This window comes from Molossus molossus, unplaced genomic scaffold (assembly GCF_014108415.1).
Source record: "Molossus molossus isolate mMolMol1 unplaced genomic scaffold, mMolMol1.p scaffold_m16_p_8, whole genome shotgun sequence".
NCBI lineage: Eukaryota > Metazoa > Chordata > Mammalia > Chiroptera > Molossidae > Molossus > Molossus molossus.
In genome coordinates this window covers 81,084,019-81,104,927 of record NW_023425402.1, presented here as the reverse complement: position 1 = coordinate 81,104,927, position 20,909 = coordinate 81,084,019, and the positions used below count along the sequence as shown (strand labels likewise).

Here is a 20,909-nt window from a genome sequence, read left to right as displayed (position 1 = left end):
AATTTGAATAAGGACATACAACCCAACAGAATTATTTTCCTGTCTTTGGCTTTTTGTAAGATAATTTGGGGTCCATTGTAATTCTCTTAAAAGGCTATTTTTTACTTCTTCAATAACTAGAAGTTATCTTAATCTTCAATTTAAGCATCTTATCAGGTTCCCAACATAAAATAACTATGCAACTAAACTACTGTGTCCTAATTTCTTAGTGTCCAGAGGTGAATAAATTCCCTTCAAGTTATTACACTATTTAGTGTGAATCCATGGAATATTAAAATTTAAAGCAACTAAGGATTGGATACTATGTTTAGAAAATTCTGATTATAAAAACTGTACAAGTTAAACAATTTAGTTTTAGACTGTGAGATCAATAGTAAAGGACATTTTAATGATTCATAAGCCTCCTTTCTAGAGAATCTAGGCTTGTAAAAGAGGCATTTAGTTTAAAGGGATAGATTTTCATGGCAATCTAATATTTAATATGATGAGTTGAAAATACTTTTATGTTTCCTATGAAACTGTGGTGTTTGCAGTTAGAGGATTCTGGATCACATGTTGGTAGTTTTATTCTTTTCATTATCCCAAATACATATAACCAAGCCCTTTGGGTCTTAAACTAACTTTAAAAAAAAATTAGTATTGCACACACATTTTTAGTTAAGCTATAAACATCTGTCATCTGCCATTTATTAATATTAATTATAAATGGTCAGTGACTCATGGGATCCAAGTACAGCAGCTGAGATTTTTCTAAATCTGACCTCTTTAGAGTTTATATAAAAAGTGTTCAGAGTACTTCTCCTAAGCTCCCAGCCAATTTAAGGCTGGTTTGCAACCGAGTGTTTTAGATTATGCATTTAGCAATCAAAAAAAGAAGATATAAATGACAGAAATCCTGAAAAAAAGCATTGTGCCAGAGTGTTAGGTGGGACAAATAACAAGAAAATATGTTCTTCACAATTATGTGGTGCCACATATTACACTTAATTACAAGTTAAAGGTTACGTGCACCGCGTATGTGTTAGAAATGTTACAACATTTCATGTCTCTTTTCAGTAGAGTTGCTGCTACAGATGACAAATGTGGAAGCAACATTTCCATGAATTAGTATAAGTGAATACAAATGTGAGGAGAAAACCAAGAAACAAACAAAGTCCAGCATGCTAATGTATCCCTAGAGAGCTAGTGTTCACAGCTCCTTATTTCTTGTCACCCTGAACATCCTACAAGGACAGAATAATACATACTATAACATCAGATGTAACCTCTGAATAAAAGCCTTAGGGGGCACATTGATACATTTCTCTCTATTGAGATTCAACCAATATTCCTAAGTAAAAATATTGTGCTTTACTGTAGTAAAGGGTCTATAGGAATATCAAGTTTAGGTTTTATCTGAATCTAATTGGAAAACATAAAAGGTTTTATAAACCATCTTTTTTTGTTGTTGAAAATATTACAGATGTCCCTCTGTTCCCCCATTGACTCCCTCCTTCCCACTCCCACCCTCCTCTTGCTTTCCCCAGTCTAATGTCTGTGTCCATTGGTTGTGTATATATGCATATATGTTCTTTAGTTTATGTCTTCCCACCCCTCCCACCCCTCATCACTCTGAGGTTTGTCAATCTGTTCCCTACGTCCATGACTCTGGATCTCTTTTGGTTGACAGCTTATTTTGTTCATTATATTCCATAAATAAGTGAGATCATGTGGCACTTGTTTTTCTTTGATTGGCTTATTTCACTTAGCATAATACTCTCCAGGTGCCTCCATGTCACCTCAAAGGGAAAGAGATCTTTCCTTCTTACAGCTGCATAGTACTCCATTGTTATAAACCATCTTCTTTAATGGTTTCATATAGAGTGCTCTATCACAGAGCCATTGGTTGGTTAGGCCTTACTTCAGTACAAGCACTTCCATACTTTTTAATTATTTTGAATTGTATTAAAATGCACATAATATAAAACTTACCATTTTAATCATGTTTAAGCACACAGACCATTGGAATTAATTACATTCACATTGTTGCGCAACTTTCAGCACTGTCCTCCTCCACGAATCCTTTTGCTTGCAAAATGGAAACTCTGTACCTATTAAGCAAGTTCCTCCTTCCCCCCAGCTTCTGGCAACCATTCTATTGTTGGTCTCTAATGAATTTGACTACTCTACATATTTCATATAAGTGTAATCATACAGTATTTCTCTTTTGATGACTGGCTTACCTCAGTTAGCATCACATTTTTAAGGTTTATCCATGTTGTAACATGTGACACAATTTTTTTCCCTTTTTTAAAGCTGAATAATATTCCACTGTATATTACCACATTTTGTTTATCCATTCATCTGGATAAACAAATGTTATCAATGGCTATTTGGGTAGCTTCCTCCTTTGGGCTACTGTTAATAACGCTGCTATGAACATGAGTATACAAATACCTCTTTGAGACCCTGCTTTCAATTATTTTGGGTATATAACTAGCTGTGGAATTGGTGGATCATATGGTGATTCTATTTTTAATTTTCTGCAAAACCACCATGCTGTTTTCCATAGCAGCTCCACCATTTTACTTTCCACCAACAGTGCACAAAGGTTCCAATTTCTCCACACCCTCCCCAACAATGAGCACTTCTATTTTTATCTATTTTATATATTGGGCTCTGCATAAGATTTCAATAAAGCAGAGGGCTCTGCTACTAAAACCCATTTTAAAATGTCTTTTCTCATCCAATCTTCTCATCTTGTAAGCATCTGTAGATAGCCCAGTGATGTATTACCAGGAGCAAAGCAAGACTCAGTAAAATGCCCATTAAAAAGGCTGCTGTTCTCCATGTCAGAAACCTCTTGCCTGTCTCTTCATTACTTTTTGTGGTCCCCTTTTTTGATGTCCCTTCCCAGACCACCGTTCCAGGTAGAACCTCTTAGCCTAATGCTCAAATTTGCTTTCCAGGATACCTGGCCCTAAGCCACACCAAGCAATGAGAAAAAACTCACTAAGAAAGACCTATTTCATTAAAGAGAGACAGTCTCTCTTTCATTGTGGCATCAAAAGTAGCTCAAGTAGGTGGCTCCCTTTACTGTTTAAAAATAGGGGTGCTAAGAAGTGATTCAAAAGAGAAGAAAGCAGGTAAAATTAGTATGGTGATACATTATTAAATATCTGTATAGTTCTACACATTGAATTAGTAACATTGACATAGTTGTTAATAGAGAGCAATTAAACAATATTACAGAAAGTATTGTGTCCATAAAGCAGTGGGATACAGAGGAAACTGCAACGCACCAGGGTGGGGACAAGGTCACTTGGACAAAGTCATTTAATCTCTTTAGGTATTGGTGTCATTTATTGGCCCCCCCAAAAGATGGATGAACTATGCATCTCTAAGATTCCTTTTGATTCTCTTATTTTGATGCTTCATATGTTGCTACTGCTATAAAAGAGAAATAAGATTACGGAGAGATTAACCACAGAATTTATATACATGTGTGCATGAACAGTGGACATGGTCAACAAAGCTGGGACAGGGCGGGGAGGGAGGGGGGGGGAATCAGTGGGGGGGGAAAGGAGAAACATCAGTAACAAAAAACAAAACAAAAGATTAGTCCGAAGTGAGTTTATGAAAGATCCAGGGCAAGATGCTTCTCTGTATGAATCATCAAGTGTGCACACAAACACACACATTTACACTGGTGTCCCTAGCAGTATGTCTAGCACACAACTAGTGTTCAATACATGTTTATTGAGTGAGCACCCACACATATAAGATTATAGTATTAGATTATAATGCTTAATTTTAAACAATCAGCAACCCTGAAGGAAAAGTTGTGATAATTCAACAGAAGGGAAGACCCACTATATATATATATATATATATATATATAAATAAAACAGAGTAAGAAAAATATTTGCTATACACATGACAAAAGATTAACATATCTTTTATATAAAAAGTTCCTACAACTGATTTAGAATTTACTTGATAGAAAAATTGACAAGCCCTGGCCGGTTTGGCTCAGCGGTTAGAGCGTCGGCCTGCGGTCCTGAGGGACCCGGGTTCGGTTCCCGCTAAGGGCGCGTACCTCAGTTGCAGTTTGTCCCCGGCCCTGGTTGGTTGTGCGGGTGGCAGCCACTCGATGTGTTCCTTTCACATCGATGTTTCTCTCTCTCTCTCTGATCCTCTCTCTCCCTCCCACTCTACCTGAACAAAAAATGGAAAAATGTCCTCGGGTGAGGATAAAAAAAAAAAAAAAAAAATTGGCAAAATATATAAATAGCTATCCCATACAAGTCCAAATAGCCAATAAACACATGATTAGCCTTACTAGTAGGCAACAAAATGCTAATAATAAAACAATAAGATACTATTGTTAATTAATCAGATTAGCAAGAGTTGTAAAAACTGGTAGCATCCAGTTGTGGTAAGTATATAAGAAAAGAGGCATTTCTGATACACCACAAATGTGAACTGTTAAAACTTGTTTGGAAAGTAATCTGGCAGAATACATTAATATTTAAAGTGTGCACATCCTTTTACTTATCCATTCAATGTTTGGGACTCCATTTTATATTAAATCTCACAATTATTGAATGCTTACCATGTGCCAGCCACACGTCTAAGAGTTTTACACACATTCATTAACTCCTCGAAATCACTGTGTGGTAGTTACTGTTATTATTCCCATTTTACAGATGAGGAAAACAAGGTATACAATGGCTAAGTAATTTGCTTAAAGTCTCAGAAGGTGTTAAAATCACAACTGAGATTTGAAAACAGGTATGTGCTTCCAGAGCCTGTATTCTAAGTACTATGATGTATCAACTCTTACCTTTGACAGAAAGTGAGTGCATCAGCTTATCAACATGATACAGATTTGTATTATAGTAATAAGAGCAAAACCAGGAGAGAATTTACTATCCATGTATGCCATTATGGTATATTTACCACTGTGGTATCTAGACACACCCTACCATGTATACCATTACTAATATTAAAAATAATGCTTTTGTAAAAACAAAACAAAGAAACAAACAAATAGCTAATCCGAAGTTGAATTAGAGGGTTCTGCCTTTCAAACTATTTCAGTATTTTTTATTTCACTAAACTGACATTGCAAGTATTAAACGTGATATTCTGAAGGTTTTTGAACACAAAAAGAAAGGATGAGTCTATGAGCAGATCATGTGACCTGAAGGCTGGCAGGAAAAGATGAGCAGGCCAGAGACGAGGCAGGAGAGAGGCTACGGGCACAGAGTGGGAAACCAATGGGCCGAGGGAGAGAAACTACACATAAAACCCCTTTCTCCTGAACATTTCAAAGCAGAATTTAACACACTGGATAAGTGTGAATCCACCATAGTTCCTAGGAAATACTTTATTAAACTGTCTTAGCTATAAAAAAATTAAAAAAAAACAAATTTGAAATAAAATCAAATTCTTTTACAATTTCGGCGTTGCATGGAAAGCAGGTATGTTCATATTGAATGTTTACAATGTTTACTTGTTCTGAGGGATATTTTACTATCATTTGTCCATATTCCATAAAAATAATTAGTTAACTAGCATTCTACTAAATTACATTATGGGAAACTAGGTTATTATTTCTGTAAATTGGGTAATAAGATTGCAATGAACTAAATATTATCTGCTGATGCTAAGTATGCATACATTTCTATGCCTGTCTTATTTTTGGAATCAGCAATTATTCATATTTCCCAAGTGTGAATTTAGTGTGTTGATATTTTCCTGCCAAAAATGTGATATTTTGTAAAACATCAGTAAAAAATGAGTGGCACTGTGCTTCTAAACTTCTAGATTTCACGTGATGCAAACGTACATCATTTAAAATACATACATTTTGCATCGAGATATAAAATGTAATTGGACTCTGTTCAGAAACTCTTTCCTAAATCTGATTCTTTGCAAAAATAGGAAAAGCAAGCTTTCCCAGCAGCAATAACAAATAAACAAAACAACATTTTATGAGGCAAATTTCTCAGTTATGGCAACCTGGGCTCACAGAGGCTGGAGTTGTGGCCGGGTGTTGTATACACAGTATAAACACAAGAGTCCAGTAATTAGGTTTGAGTTAATTTTAAAGTTCCAGTGGCCTGGTGCATAATCAAGCAAAAGGTCATTACCCACACTGGTACATTTCACACAGAACACTCAGCAGCTAGAAATGGAAATGGACATGTCTTTACTTAAGCTTGCACAAATCAGTCCCAGAAACCGCTCACATGAGTAGCGGATTCTTTTCCTATTCATTTCAAATTCAGTTTACGCCCATAAAAATATTTCTAGCAAACCAGAGAAATCAGGGGAAAAACAGATTAAAATATTATTAGCATTATGCTGAGCATGCCTCTCTAGTCTAAAATAGATGGAGAAAAACTTTAGTTACTCCTTCTCTCATAAATTTTTTCCCATAAATAATATCAGGCTGGATTACCCGATAGAAAAGTATAGCTTCTAAATTTTGTAAAACTTGAACATTTTTCTTGGAAGTGTGTCATTTGCAACCACTGTTTGTTCAGCCTAGTCCCCTCATTTCCGCACCAACTTGCCATTCAAAATGGGCCACACGTTTCCTTGGCTTCAACAATGGGCATGCAACTTAGGCAGACCAATCACAGTCGTCCAGTCCGCCTGCCTCAGTGATTTGTTCAGGGGTGGACATGTGATCCAAGCAGGGTCGTTTTGAGTCCATTCATGAGATAGAGTGAATGAACACTGAGAGAGAGAGAGAACTACCCTTTTGGATTGAGAGCAATGTGGACATAGACTTAGGACTGCCCAGAGCCAACTTTCTCCCTGAGTAGGGAAAGGCTCTCTGCAGCAGGGAGAACAAGGCCAATAAACAATGAGAAACAGAGGCAGGATGAGTTGAAATGGTGAGAAGAGCCAAGTGATATTGTTTAAGCACACAGAACAAGCTGTGCCCAAAGCCAGTAGTTTTCTTTTGGCTGAAGGTAATTTGAAATGTCATTTTCAACGAAAATGTCTGGTGAATATAGAGGGGGTTGAACAGGGAGCTTGGTGAAAAAATATTATCAGTGGGGGATAAATATTGATATATTGTTTTGTTGTTTAAGCAATAATTATATGCATTTGAAAATAATGTATTTGGAGAAAATGAACAACGAAGAAAAATGATTTTAAAAAAGCATTTCCAATTTAGGACATGGAAAATGGGATGTTGTAAACAAAAGTTAAAAGGAGCCCTGGCTGGTTTGGCTCAGCAGTTAGAGCGAAGGCCTGTGGACTAGAGAGTCCCAGGTTCGGTTCCCACTAAGGGCACGTACCTCGGTTGAGGTTCTTCCCCGCCCTGTTGGGGTCGTGTGGGTGGCGACCAATCGATGTGTCTCCCTCATATCAATGTTTCTCTCTCTCCCCCTTCTCTCTCCTGCTCTATCTGCAGATAAATGCAAAAATGTCCTTGAGTGAGTATTTAAAAAAAAAAAAAACGGCGTAGGACTGCTCATCATTCAACCTTCTTTTACTATCTCCAGTACTGTTTCTTCCTTTGTGAAAACGCACTCAGTGGTTGATATAGGAGATGTTGTGGAAGAAACCATTTCTATAGTACTTACCCATTTGTAAAGGGCAGAATAAGAAGAACAAGTAAAAGGCCAGGCCAAGATATCTTCATACACTTAACAAATATTTATTAAAGCACCAGTTATGTGCTAGACAGCCTTAAGTGCCTAGGATTTAAATTAACAAAAAAACTAAGCAAAAAAAAAGTCCCTGCCATTATGAATCTTATATATTTTAGATGTTGGCATCATGGTTGATGTCAGTCCAGTAGGTAATGAGCACTGATGATTGGCTTGCTTGTGACATATACCTGTGTGGACAATTTTTATGTTTGCAATTTACTCCATGAGTAGATGAGGTCTTCATTAGAGTTTGCCTCCACATTTACAAAGACATTTGTTTTTTGTTGCACAAATGAGATATTTCTTCATATTTTTTATTTTGGTCTCAAGGTGAACCTATACATTTCTTTCTGTGGCCATCATGTTGATGCACTAATAGATGTTTTCAAAATGGTTAAGTAGGGTTAAAGATGCAGCCTGGGGCTGTGGAACAGAGCTGAGTTAACGGGCCCTTTGGAGAAATGACCCAAAGACCTTGGCTTCCTTTGCAGCCTGTTCTAGCCAGCTGAGATCCCTGCCAATTAGGAGGGTTCCCTAGAGAGAGACTGGGAGAGCATCAGCATAAATTTAAATTTTGGACCCCCAAGTATACTTTCCAAAAGGGCCTTCTTGTCCTTTGCTAATTACAAAGTAAACATTTCTCCGGCAAAAAGACACTTCCTCCTTTCATGCTCTTGTCCTCTTTCCCACCTCCCTAATACAGTCACTCCTTGAAACTGCTGGTGTTGCTGAAACCTCTTTGGCAGAGGAGACATCCCACATTTGGAGGCACAAAAGAATTATTCTTTCCATAGATCATTATCTTGTTCTCCTTTTATCTACTCCAGCAAGTTCTTCATAGAAGCATTACAGACTAACTTTGTAGATTGTTACAGCCTGGCAAAAAGGACTGGATACCTTGTCCTTAGGCCTCCCAAGAGGTGTGACCAAACAAATACAACCAGGTTACAAGTAAATTCTGTGATATCACTGAAACAGAAACATTCTCAAACTTGTTTATATTAAAACTGTATCATGTCCAGCATCATGAATGGAAATGCACCACTCAAATAGTTTAATCCTTATACACTGCTGTCAAAGCAGACCCCAAATAGAATGAGGTGTATTTTTTCTTTTTTCCGATGGACAAATCCAAACATAAAGTTTCTAGCACAGTGTCCGACACTAGTAGGCTATTATTATTAACATGGATAGAATGGGTGTAAATGGCAAATTCTTCAAAACCTCTTTGGCCACTATGTTTCTATTCTTTTCCATATGCACTTCTTTTTCCATTTAACCTTCAATTCAGTCCCTTTTACCTTTTGTTTATTACACACACACACACATACCCTATGGATTCACTGTTTTATTTACATTTATTTATTTTATTGTTTTTTACTTTTTATTGAATTTATTGAGGTGATTGTTAATAAAATTATAGGTGCACAATTCTATAATCTATCATCTGTATATTGTATTGTGTATTCACTATCCTAACTCAAATCTCCTTCCTTCACCATTTCTCCCCTCCACCACATCCTCTTCAAGGGAAACTGTGTTTTCTCTCCCTCTTCAAACCTTGTAGAACCTCTAACCACCTTGATAATGATAGAAACAGCACAGTTTCCTTAGTCCTCAGCCAGCCAAACACATGAAGAAGCCCAGACAGAATTGTACAAGGGATCTCAGTTTAAATTGTTCATTCACATTTACTGTTATTGTTGTTTTAAGCCTCTATGTTTTGGGGTCATTTGTTATACAGCAAAAGCTAACAGAACAACTTCACATTCATGTACAGAATCTAAACAATGGTAAGATCATTGCTTAGGGGCTGAATAATGCTTTGCATACTACAGATACCACTCTATTTAATAAACTGACCTATGTGTATTATGCTAAAAGCATTAGATATTTATAAACATCACACACAAAAACTGAGAAAAAGAAGCCATTTGTCTGGATAATTTATTATAAAGATGATTTTATAATAGGGATGCTGAGGTACACATCAACACAGCAGAGAAACCTAATAATGATTGTCCTATCACCATTGCTAGGAAGAGACTGTACAGGTAATGGTAACACAAATATTTCCCACCATGATTTTGACCACCATCATAATGTCCCCAAAATCTTAGAAAGCCTACAAGATTGGGATAATATGAATTTGGTATTAATTATAAAGATATGACTGGTGGCTAAATTACAAAAAATGGTTTATAGTACCTAGGACTGCAAAGCACGAAATAAAAGGCTTCTTATTTTCTGCGGAGTTATTTTTTTTTTAAGATTGAGATGTTTAAGAGCATACAAAGAGATTGTAAAATAGCCTTTAAGAGGAGTTACATACATTTATGTTAGGGAACATCTCTCTGACAGCAAAAGATGTATTTACTGCAATGGACTACCTTTCTTGGAGGTTTTTAACATAGCTGAATATTTCCATGCGAACTGAAATATTTTAAATTAAAAAATATTAATTTTAAATAAAATTAGTTATCTTTATATTGATTAGGGGAAAACATTTTCCCAAAGGCTCACACCATGTGCAGTTCATTGGTGGCAAATGGTTCTCCCCAGGACCTGAACAAACAACCCATTTGGGTAAGAACTGACTAGAACCCAGAGAAGGGTAACAAAGATGGATTATTGAGTTTAGACTAAAATTACTCCTCATTGGCATTAGCAGATAATTTTTGTTGTGTGGGGCTGTCCTGTGGGATGTAGGATATTTAGCAGCATCCCTGGTCTTTATGCTCTAGATGCCTATAGCATTTTCTTCCCCCAAGTTGTGATCATCAGAAATGTCCCCAAGAGAGCAAAATCACGCTGGTTGAGAACCACAGTCTCTAATGCCATTATCATCTCAGCTCCTCACTTTTCAACTTTCCTATGACCTATGTCAAAGGGCTAGTCTACTGATTGGGTGTAGGGGAAGAGCAGAAAGCTCCCACCCTCCAGCACTTAAACAGGATCAGTGCCTGTTGACCAGCTGGTCTTCCTCCTTGAAGTCAAGGTGGGAAGAGTACATCATCTACATACTCTAAGCCAGTTGGCATCCTGCAATTTTGAGCTAATGAATCCATCTATTTGGATTTTGAGAACTGTCAGAAAATATTGGCTAAATATCTTATTTCGAATTTGAACAAATATTTAATATAAATCCTTCCTGTAGAAGCTCAACTATTCATTACTAGAATAGTTGTTATAAAGATTTTAAGAAGTAAACTAACAAACAGAGAGGGATTCCCAGGAGCCCAGCAGGCTCATTTTTATTTGCTTGATTTTTAAAACTGTTTTTGCTGTAATTTTTATATAGTGCTCATAGTAAACATAATGCATATTTATAACAGTGGTACATGAAGTTGTGATTAATAGCAATTTATAAGTTAACATATAACCCGTTTCCTTTGTGTAAAACCTATTAGACTTTACTACTTTACTTTTAACGTGGGGGAAGGAACAAAAGGTAACCTATAGTATGTATCAAATAATGCAATAATTTCCACACAGTTTCCTCTTGGAAATGTTTCTGGACATTTTATTCACTCATGTTTTAATGGATTCCTGTTCTCTTTCTCTGGTGGGTGGGATGGTATTTCTTCTCGACAATAACAAAGTAGACCTGACCCCATTTCTTCTGTGACTTCTCCCCTCTTTCTACCCCAAGATCATGCATTGCATGTAGCAAATTAGTATGTTCTTCATGCAATTAGCCAAGGAACAATTTTTTTTTTATTTTTTGAGAATTGTCTGAAAACCTAATATCTGTAAGAAATGTCCTTCAGTCAATTAAAGGATGTACAAATGAGTAGGAAACATGTTTGGCGATGCTCCTTCCCCTGCCCTGCCCCCCACCCATATGCACACAAAAATCACCCTTTTGCATCAAATGCAGGCACACATGTATTTTATTGTCCTGTTTCACTTCCCTTTATCTAAGATGGTTACACCTAGTAAATCAAAAGTCAGTAAATATAAGCTGAAAACCATTGAAAGTACATTTTCTTTTTGTTCACTTCTATTTCAATATATTGTTTTAATGCATACATGATAGTCTACATGTTAGCCTTTATAATCTCTTAAAATATGTTATATGTCTTTGACATTTTCGATCTATAATTCACTCGAGATAGGCTCAAGCTGGAAACTATTGCAATGGTAATAATGTATTAAAGCTAGTAATTGATGGAGAAGTTAAGATCGATTAAAAGGTAGTATGTCAGGTAAAGGGAAATAATTTTAAATGCTACAAAAATAGTCATCAGATAAAAATTCAGATTTGGGGCTAAAGAAATTGCATTTTCCTTCACAGATTTATTTACTATAATCATCCTAACCATGAGAAGAATGTTAGTAAAGAAAAATGTGTGTATGTGTGTGTGATTAGCAAACCATTTTTCAAATCTATCTATCTATCTATCTATCTATCTATCTATCTATCTATCTATCTATCTATCATCTATCTATCATCTATCTATCATCTATCTATCTATCTACATATATATCTCGCAACTAGAATAATCCATTCTGTTACTAAAACATAGTTCCTTCTATTCAGTCACTTTGTGTACATTTTGAAAAGTCATCTCTGGATCTTATCATTCTTCCCTAGAGAACTTGCCTTTGGCAATTACAACACAGCAGAAAAAATCATGAACACATGCTCTACACCTTTTCCAAATATGACTTATCTACCTCTATTGTTAACTTTTTAGGCAGGGATGCTAGATGTAAGTTTATATTCAAGATTTTCAGTCTAAATTTTATTTAAAAAAGCTTTATCTTTTAGCTTACTCCCCCGAAATGCTCTAGCCATGAATCTAAAAGATCTTCTTTTATGAATCTATAAGCATTTAAGAGCGACTCAAATAATAGTTATTCTAGTGGTAGGATAATTCATGTCTTTAGCATTTTGAGTTTAATACTTTATTTTATACACACACACACAATATCTCAGAAGCTAAATGAGAGTATTCTGAGTAATATTGTTTTGATATGATATAGTAGCCTGTCCAGAGGTCATACATACTTTTCTTTTGATTTTTCCATGTTCAAGTAAGATATTTGATAAGTTATCATTAGAAGAACTTAAGACAATTGTTAGCTTAGAGAAGTAAGGAATGAACAAAGAAGTGGTTTCCTTTATATCTTAAACTTTTAGGCTACTTGAGAAAAATTTTGACAAACAAAGAGATCAATGAAGATTAATAAAATAGGAACTATGTCTGGTATTCAATTATAAAACAATCTATATTTCCTATTTGGTTGTCTACACATTATCAAATTTGAAAAAGAATAAACACATACATTTTTTTTATTGCATAAAGTTCCTTTGTAAATATAAAATGTCCCCATTTCCTCCCAGGGGGGAGGAAAAAGACCAGAAAGAAACTTCTAAGGCAAGCTGATGTCACAGGTTACTATTTTTAAACTTTTTGTGGCATTATTTGTCTTATCCATTCTTAGTTTTAAAATCACACATTTTCAATATTAATGTTTAAACCAAGTGCTAGCAAAATATATTAGAAGAACACATTCTCAAGTAAAAAAATAATATGTAATTAGTATTATAATTTAATTTTTCTATTGGGTAAGATTTTCTTCACTTATTTTTGAAAGGCCAAGTATACTGAACACTGGTTAGTAATGTAGAATCTTTGTGGAGAGATTGATATGGGTAAAGACCACCTGTAAGTCATTACATCTCAAGAAAACTTAGTAAACGTAAGTAAATGTACGACTATGGGAGCTTACCAACAAATAGAGTGATGAAATATTTGATTTCCAAATCCAACTTTTAAACTTTAAGATGTTTTAAATTAATTGGTAACAAATGCCAGAAAGACCTTTTTCACTAGCCAACTTTCATTCCTTAAACCTAATTTTAATAAAAACCTTTTACAAATTTGCAAAAGCTTAAAGTTCCCTTTAAAATAATCCATGTCTGACAAATTTTGTCACATTAACTACTTGATTACAAACGACAATAGGCTTTATGCATTCTGATGATGGCCGGTTCATTTAGTGAAAGACAGTGCAAAGCACAGGTGACCCACATTCGTTCATACATGAGCAATATTCGAGTTTGCAAAGCACCCTCCTCTGTGCTCCTATTGAACGTGTTCACATACATGTAATCTCCCCTAATATATGACATTATGATTATCTGTTTGAACACCTCAACCCTCGATAGAACTCTGAGTGAGCCTCCAGGATGGAAATTGCACACTATTCAAATAATCTTAAATGAATAAAATAAGCAAAGGAAGTTCAACTACAGAGGCAGCCAAACTGTTTTGAAGTTGCAGTTAACTGAGGGGATGACTTATGGACTCACCAGATAACTACTGACAGTTATATAAAGCTATATGACATATTGGTAAATACTGCTGCTGAAGACATTAGTGAGGAAGACAATGAAAAAACAAAAATGAAACTTTAAAGACCAACAACTTCTAGATGTATTTAATTACCTTAAAACATCTTATTGAATAAGATATTTGTTTCTCCTTGGCAATTACAGGATTTCAGAAGAAGCCCTGACACAGAGTTATTTAACACTGATTTAATAGGTTCTGTAATCTGGTATATAAAGTTAGTGTGATAAGAATAAAAATTGGATGGTAACATGTCACTAATGTTGGTATTATATTTATAAAATATGGCTTGGTTTTTTACCTTAAATGCAAAGTTAGTATTAAAAACATATATACATTTAAATATTCTAAAAATCCTATGTAATCTTTGAAATATGTTTAGCTACCAAAGCTTTTACCCTACCACACTACCTTGGTTTGCAGGCAATAAAGAAAGGACTACGTTGATTTTTTGGTGTCTCTTCACCAGAGTGTTATACCCCAAAAGTTTTCTAGGCACTAGGAATGTGGAGTAAAAGAAAGATAACCCACCCCTTCCCCCAAATAGGCCTACATTTCTGTTATGCAACTTCTTCCACCAGGATTCAATGAGTACACTTCCATGGTAGCTTAAAGTCCTGCTATCAGGATCCATTTTTTAAAAATGCGCATCTATATTCTGTAACTTACAGCCAACATATTCTTTGCTTAGTAGACATTTTAGGGCTTTAGACACAAGTGATAATACTAAATGGGTCCTAAGAAATAAAGTGAAATTTGCATCAAATTGCGAGGATTCAAGGAAGCACAATTTTTTTTTAAGCATGACTGTACCTCGTTCTCCCTTTTGACACTTCTTTCTTTGCACTGTACACTTTCTTGTCTCACTGGTTGGGGGACACAGGTTACCCTTTGCTGACGGATGCTGTGTTATTTCTCGGACCCTTGTTTCAGTCCCTCTTTTGAAGCCACATGTTTTTCCTTTCTTCGAGCATGGACTCCAAGGACTCCATTCACTGGCCTCACAGTGCACTGGAAGGGAACAGCAGAAATAGTCTCAGCAGGCTCACAAATATTTTCACGATTATTAAATAAACAAAAAGGTTTGTGTCCATCAATACTTGCCCAAATTTGAGCAGAAATCCTGCAGAACAAAGTTGGGCAAGATGACAAAGGGAGAGTGAACGGCAGAAATAGAATGTTTTCAGTTTTTTAGGTTTTTTTTTTTTTTCACTTTAGATTTGATTAACTGGCAAATAATACAAGTACACACAATTAACCAATGTTTTACAGTTTCTGAGCTCTGAACAGTTATTGATTGATCCTGACCATAACTTGAAAGAAGTCATTATTATGTGTCAGAGAATTAATTCTCAAGCTGTAGCATGCAACAGAATCCCCAGGAGGGCCAAAACACAGAATGCTGGGCCGCACCCCGTCTTTCCGATTCAGCCCTCTGAGATGGGGGCTGAGAATCTGTATTTCTAACAATACATTCAATACTACTCTGCAGGTACTGAGAACTCGCTTTGAGGAATTCTGTGCTACACAGAGAATGGTAAAGCGAAAAACGAATCCAGGTCCTTAGCCGACATATCACTACCTCTTCCACTTCCTTGTTTTAGAGTACTTAAATCTTGTCATTTATTAATGAGTATGGTTCAGGTATGGAAACATCTATTTTACGTCAATTCTGGGTCAATTTCAGCTGGGAGACTGCTTCTAAAATTAACCTGATGAGTGATTTCCTAAGATCAACTGATGTACTTTTTCTAAAGCTTCTTTTGTAAAGTTGTTCCTTTTTCTTTATGTATTAATTGCTTCTTTACAATCATGGCTTTTCAAGGTCAGATATTTGTACTTCTAATGAAAATAAATATCTGCAAGGTGCTATTCTTATACTTATGTCCATAAAACTGCCTAACTTACAACAAGTCTAACAGCTTGCAACAGTAACTCTTTCAGATGATATAAGACTCCCTTTCCACAAAAACACATTTCCAGTAAACTTTCTTGCTGCCTTCTGATTTAAAGAATCCTTACTGTAGTGCAGAATGCTATACATCATCCAAACTCAAGAAACAGAATTTAAATGTTTTTAGAAATTTAAATCCATTTTCCATATACTTTTTCATATGCCTTTTCAAGTCTCTTTCAGATATCTGAATACAATACAAAGTTAAATAAAAATGATTAAGATAAGTGAATTTAAGTTTCTATGAACTCTAATGAACTTTACTGAACCACTTTCAAAATAGTCTTCATGCTCAGTTATACCATTGTTCGAGCAACCGAGTCACTTAATTATATCATCTCTTGCCAGTTAAGGAAATAACCTTCATCCCAATATGAATCATTAAAAAGCAGTGTATCTTGAACACAACAAATAAAAAGACCTCCAAGAAAGTACATGGAAATATTAAAATTAAAGTTTGTGAGCTATCACTTTGTTTAGTGTTCATTTAATGCCAGAACTAAGAGGACTAAATGAGAAAAAAAAATACGTACATTGTGGAAGTGAACATAACTTGGGTGCTTTTTCACGATAGCGAAAGTTAGTGGAGGCCAATATATACTCAGACTTCAGTAAAACATTAAAAAAATGACAGGATAGCTAGTTGTGAGTCTTCAGTCACATGATGAATGGTTCTAACCATGAAATTCTAATAGTGATATTAGATAATTCTATTGAGAAAGGAGGAAAAATATTAAAAATAATGAGTTCAAATAGTAAAAAGCGCTAATAAGATGGTAAATTGAAAAGCCTTGAGAGAAGGAGAATTTTTCGTAGAGAAATACTGTAAAATGAACCTACAGTATTAGTGTCCAAAAATATCTCTGAGAAACATGGAAACTCTGGAAAACATGTGAGAACAATACAAAAGGGTGACAGGTTCTGTTCAGGCCATCGAATGAACAATGTAGAACCACGACACTGTTTGGTTAAGAGAAAATTAAGAAAAAACGGGACTACTCCACTTCTGCATTTATTCTATCTTCTGTATTAAGAACAATCTTAACACTGGAAATTAACCATTCACGAATGAAGCAAGTGTCTCAAAAAAGTAATTAACTCTCTGTCCCAGGCAGTAGTCATGCTGTGGTTGACCATCACTCTGGAACACTGTAAGAGGGATTCTTGAACTGGGAGGAGAGATGAACTGGATGTCTCACCAGAACATACACCCTATAACATCATTACTTGTTTTCTCTCCTTCCTGTAGGCTAATTACATGGTTCCATAGGGAACACAGCAATGGGTTTGGAGCCGAATATCTCCCCTCTTTGACTACTTGAACAAGGCCAACTTTCCAAGAGAAGCAATAAGGATGACAGAATGGAATGACAGTTCAGAAAGAAAGCAAATATCTGGAGTACAAAGTAGAAGAAATATGTTCCCCTATAAAATTGGGTTCAGTGGACATTTGTGCTTAATTTGCCCTGCAAACCACGGCACTGGATATGTTTGTAAGTCTTTCACCCCGGCTCTCTCTCAGAGTAGTGTTTTCTCTGTTTATGACCTTTCCTGTCAATTGAAAATCTGGGTAAGAAATATGTCAGACAGTGCAGATTTTAGAAAAGGCAGAAAGAAATATATTCTTTAACCTGTTGGGTGAACACTAGAGAGCTAGGGTCAAGGTACTAATTGTAGCACTGACAATAACTCATTTGCATCCTTGGGATCATCATTTCAGCTTTCTGAGTCCTAGTTTTCATATTTGTTAAATGAATAGGCTTTACTGGTTCTTTGTGATAATCAATCAGGTCATGATTTTTCATGAAATTCTAGGACAAGCCCATTTTCATGACCTGCCTAATGCTTGTAGGCTAGACACCACATGGGGGGAAGACATCCCAGACGGAGCAACAAGAGCCAGCCCTGCATCAAAATTGCTGATTAGGAAGGCTAGTGTGTCCCAGGTCATTTATACCCATTCAATGAGCCAGATTCACTAAATGGCTTTTAGATTGCTAACCCCTATTCTAAAATATATACTTTCTTTAAAGTTATTGTGTTAAGAAATAATCTTTGTCTTGATAGTATAAATTGCCAATGAGCTTTAAAAGCTAATCCAATAGTTCCAGATGTTAAATGCTCTCTCTGATAAGAAAACATTGATATATTTAAAATAAATAGTTGTTCAAGGACTGAATGCTACACTTTCAGCAACTAAGAAAATCTAAACATGTGCACCTTTTCTTGGGTAGAGAAATACCACAAAGTCTTAGCAATTAATTCTGAGTGTCTGTCCTTGAATATGCCACAAAATTATTTTCTGCCCCCCCCCCCCCCCATTTTGGAACTTATTACCTCTAATCATCAACCCTCAGCACCTAAAAATAGGTAAAACGCCTTATTTCTAAGGTGTTTTTGTGCTTTTATTGACTAGAGAAAAAAAAAAGTCAATACCAAATTGAGCCATGAACTGTTTCAGGACTGTTGTTTTCCAGATGCTTCTGAAATTATTTTAAATATGTCATCTACTTATTTCACTCTGCCAAAAACTTTGTTTTGAAATCAGTGCTGTGCGTGGACCTGAAATGGTTAAACCACCACTTTAGCATTATTACCCCAGCACTTTAGATTCTAATGGACCTGTCTGCACGACCCAGGGGAGGCCTGGGGACTATCTTGTACTGAATCAGGAGGACATTCGTATATGTATGCTATGTGTATGCCAACATCAGCGCAGCATCAAAGGTTCCTGTAGCTCTTGCCCAGGGGATTTTGAGATTTAGTATACTGTTTTCCCATTTGGTTTAGCATCTGCTCCCCAAGTGTTCATCAAACTTGTAGCTGTAGTAGCTGCACAGCATTTAAAAGAAGGAAAATATAGCCTGACAGTGATCTGTTATTTAGACAAACAACTTGTCTGAGGGACCTCCCCTCCAGGAAACTCAGCCTGCAATTAATCAGACCCGGGGACTGTCTCCTTTGTCAGTTTGAGCAAGTCCAAAAATCTGTCCTTGTTTCTGAATACCTGCATTGCAGGACATTTTAGCAAAATAGTATGAAAGGAAAAAGTAAGAATTTTAACTATATCAGCTCCAGTTCCACTGAGCATGTTTTTTCTCTCCTTGGAAAGTAACTTTGGTCACTAAATGAGATCAGATCTAGGTGTTTTGTGAGATTTTTGTCCTCTGGTGAAAATTTAGTTTAAGACCAAATTTATTTATATCCATAAATAAATTACTATCACTAAAACATCATTAAGATGATACAAAATAAATCTATAATGATAAGAATAATTGAAACAATTATTAACAGTCCCTCAGAAACAATGGAGCTCCCACCATGTATTAAGTTGTACTATAAGGCATGCTGGGCAAAGCTATGGGAACAGCATTAAGATGGGAGGATGGACAAAACCTTGTAGAGACAACCTCTCATGTTCTTGTGAAAGAGGACTTTGAGAAGTGCATCCATGGAGACTGAGCTATCATCTGAGGTGTTTCTCATCTTTCTAAATCTTAGAGTTGTTCCTCACCAATACTGACGCACTCCATGGTATGGTTGTTGGTTTCCAACCCTTCTGGGCAATTGTCAAGGCACTTTCCAAGGTGTAAGTAAAATCCACTTTTACACTTTGTGCAGAAATTTTTGTTGAAACAGGTATCACAGTCAGCTTTGCATTCTGAAAGACAAAAAAGAGAAATAAGTTTTTATTATTTTGACAACTATTGTTGGTCTAGTTCTGCATACTTACAACACTGGCACATGCACCTTTTACATCAAACAAACATTTAGGGTTCAAAATATTTTGTCAAAGTAAAGTCAGGATTCCCCCACAGTCATTTAGTTGATGCACACTAGTCACTGATTTTCGCATTGTACTGATTACTTTATAAAAAAAGGTTTTTTGTTGGTGATAAGTCTAATACCAAGGACAATTATAAGACCAAATATATATTTATATTAAATAATAGTGAAAATGTTTCATCAGTACTTTAATGAAATATACTAGGATATTGCCTTAGTACTGTTCTTGAGGTCTATTCATTCATTCAACAAATATCTGATTGCCCATTATGTGCCAATCACTATTCTAGGTATTGATTGACAGTGGTGCACAAAAAAGCAACATGGCCCCGACTTCAAAAAGCTAATATTTAAGGAGGAGAGATATAATAAAAAAAATAACAATAATTGCCTCTTATATGGTGATACTATTAATCAGACACTGCTACAAAAATTTTACAATATTAAGTCATTTAAACCTTACAATAACCCAGTGAGGTGGCCCCTGTTATAATTCCCACTTTACAGATAAGAAAACTGAGACATACAAGGTTGTGAAACTAGTCTAGGACCACAGAGCAGATTTATTTTCAAAACCAGGTGGTGTGGTCTGGCTGGTGTGGCTCAGTAGATTGAGCATCACCACATGCACTTAGGGGTAGTTGGTTTGATTCCCGGTCAGGGCACATGCCCAGGCTGCGGGTTCCATCCCCAGTATGGGGCATGCAGGAGACAACTGATCAGTGTTTTTCTGTCATCGATGTTTCATTCTCTCTCCTACTCTCCCTTCCTCTCTATCTAAAAAGTCAATAAAAGTATATTTAAAACCAAACCAAACCAAACAAACAAAAAATAGGCAGTCTGGTTTCAGAGCAATAAATGCCCTGAAAAAAATTAACAACAAAAACTAGAAAAAAGATATGAAAATTTACTGATAAAAGGAAGAGGTTGATTATTTGGATATGATGGTCATGAAGTGCCTTTCTGAGAAGGTGACATATGAGCAGAATCTTGGATGTAAAGAGAGAGTCAGCCAAGCAAATGTGTGGACAGAAGAGCTTTCCAAACTGCCGAAGGGTGTATAGAACAGTAATTGCAAAGGCTTTAAGGTCCTGTAAGAAGACCAATGTAAGAAAGTGTTTGAGGGCCAGTCATAGGAATGAAGTTGGA

The 20,909-nt window shown here is 35.9% G+C and overlaps 1 protein-coding gene across 1 annotated transcript in view; it reads right to left on the bottom strand.

Annotated features, from left to right (window-relative positions):
• Positions 1–20,909, bottom strand: part of RSPO3 (R-spondin 3) — a 77,928-nt gene that overhangs the window by 23,296 nt on the left and 33,723 nt on the right. The window contains exons 3-4 of the mRNA XM_036248996.1: positions 19,489–19,635; positions 14,834–15,031 (exon numbers count right to left, since the gene is read on the bottom strand). Coding sequence (XP_036104889.1) covers positions 14,834–15,031; positions 19,489–19,635 — 345 coding nt within the window. The remainder of the gene's footprint in view (positions 1–14,833; positions 15,032–19,488; positions 19,636–20,909) is intronic.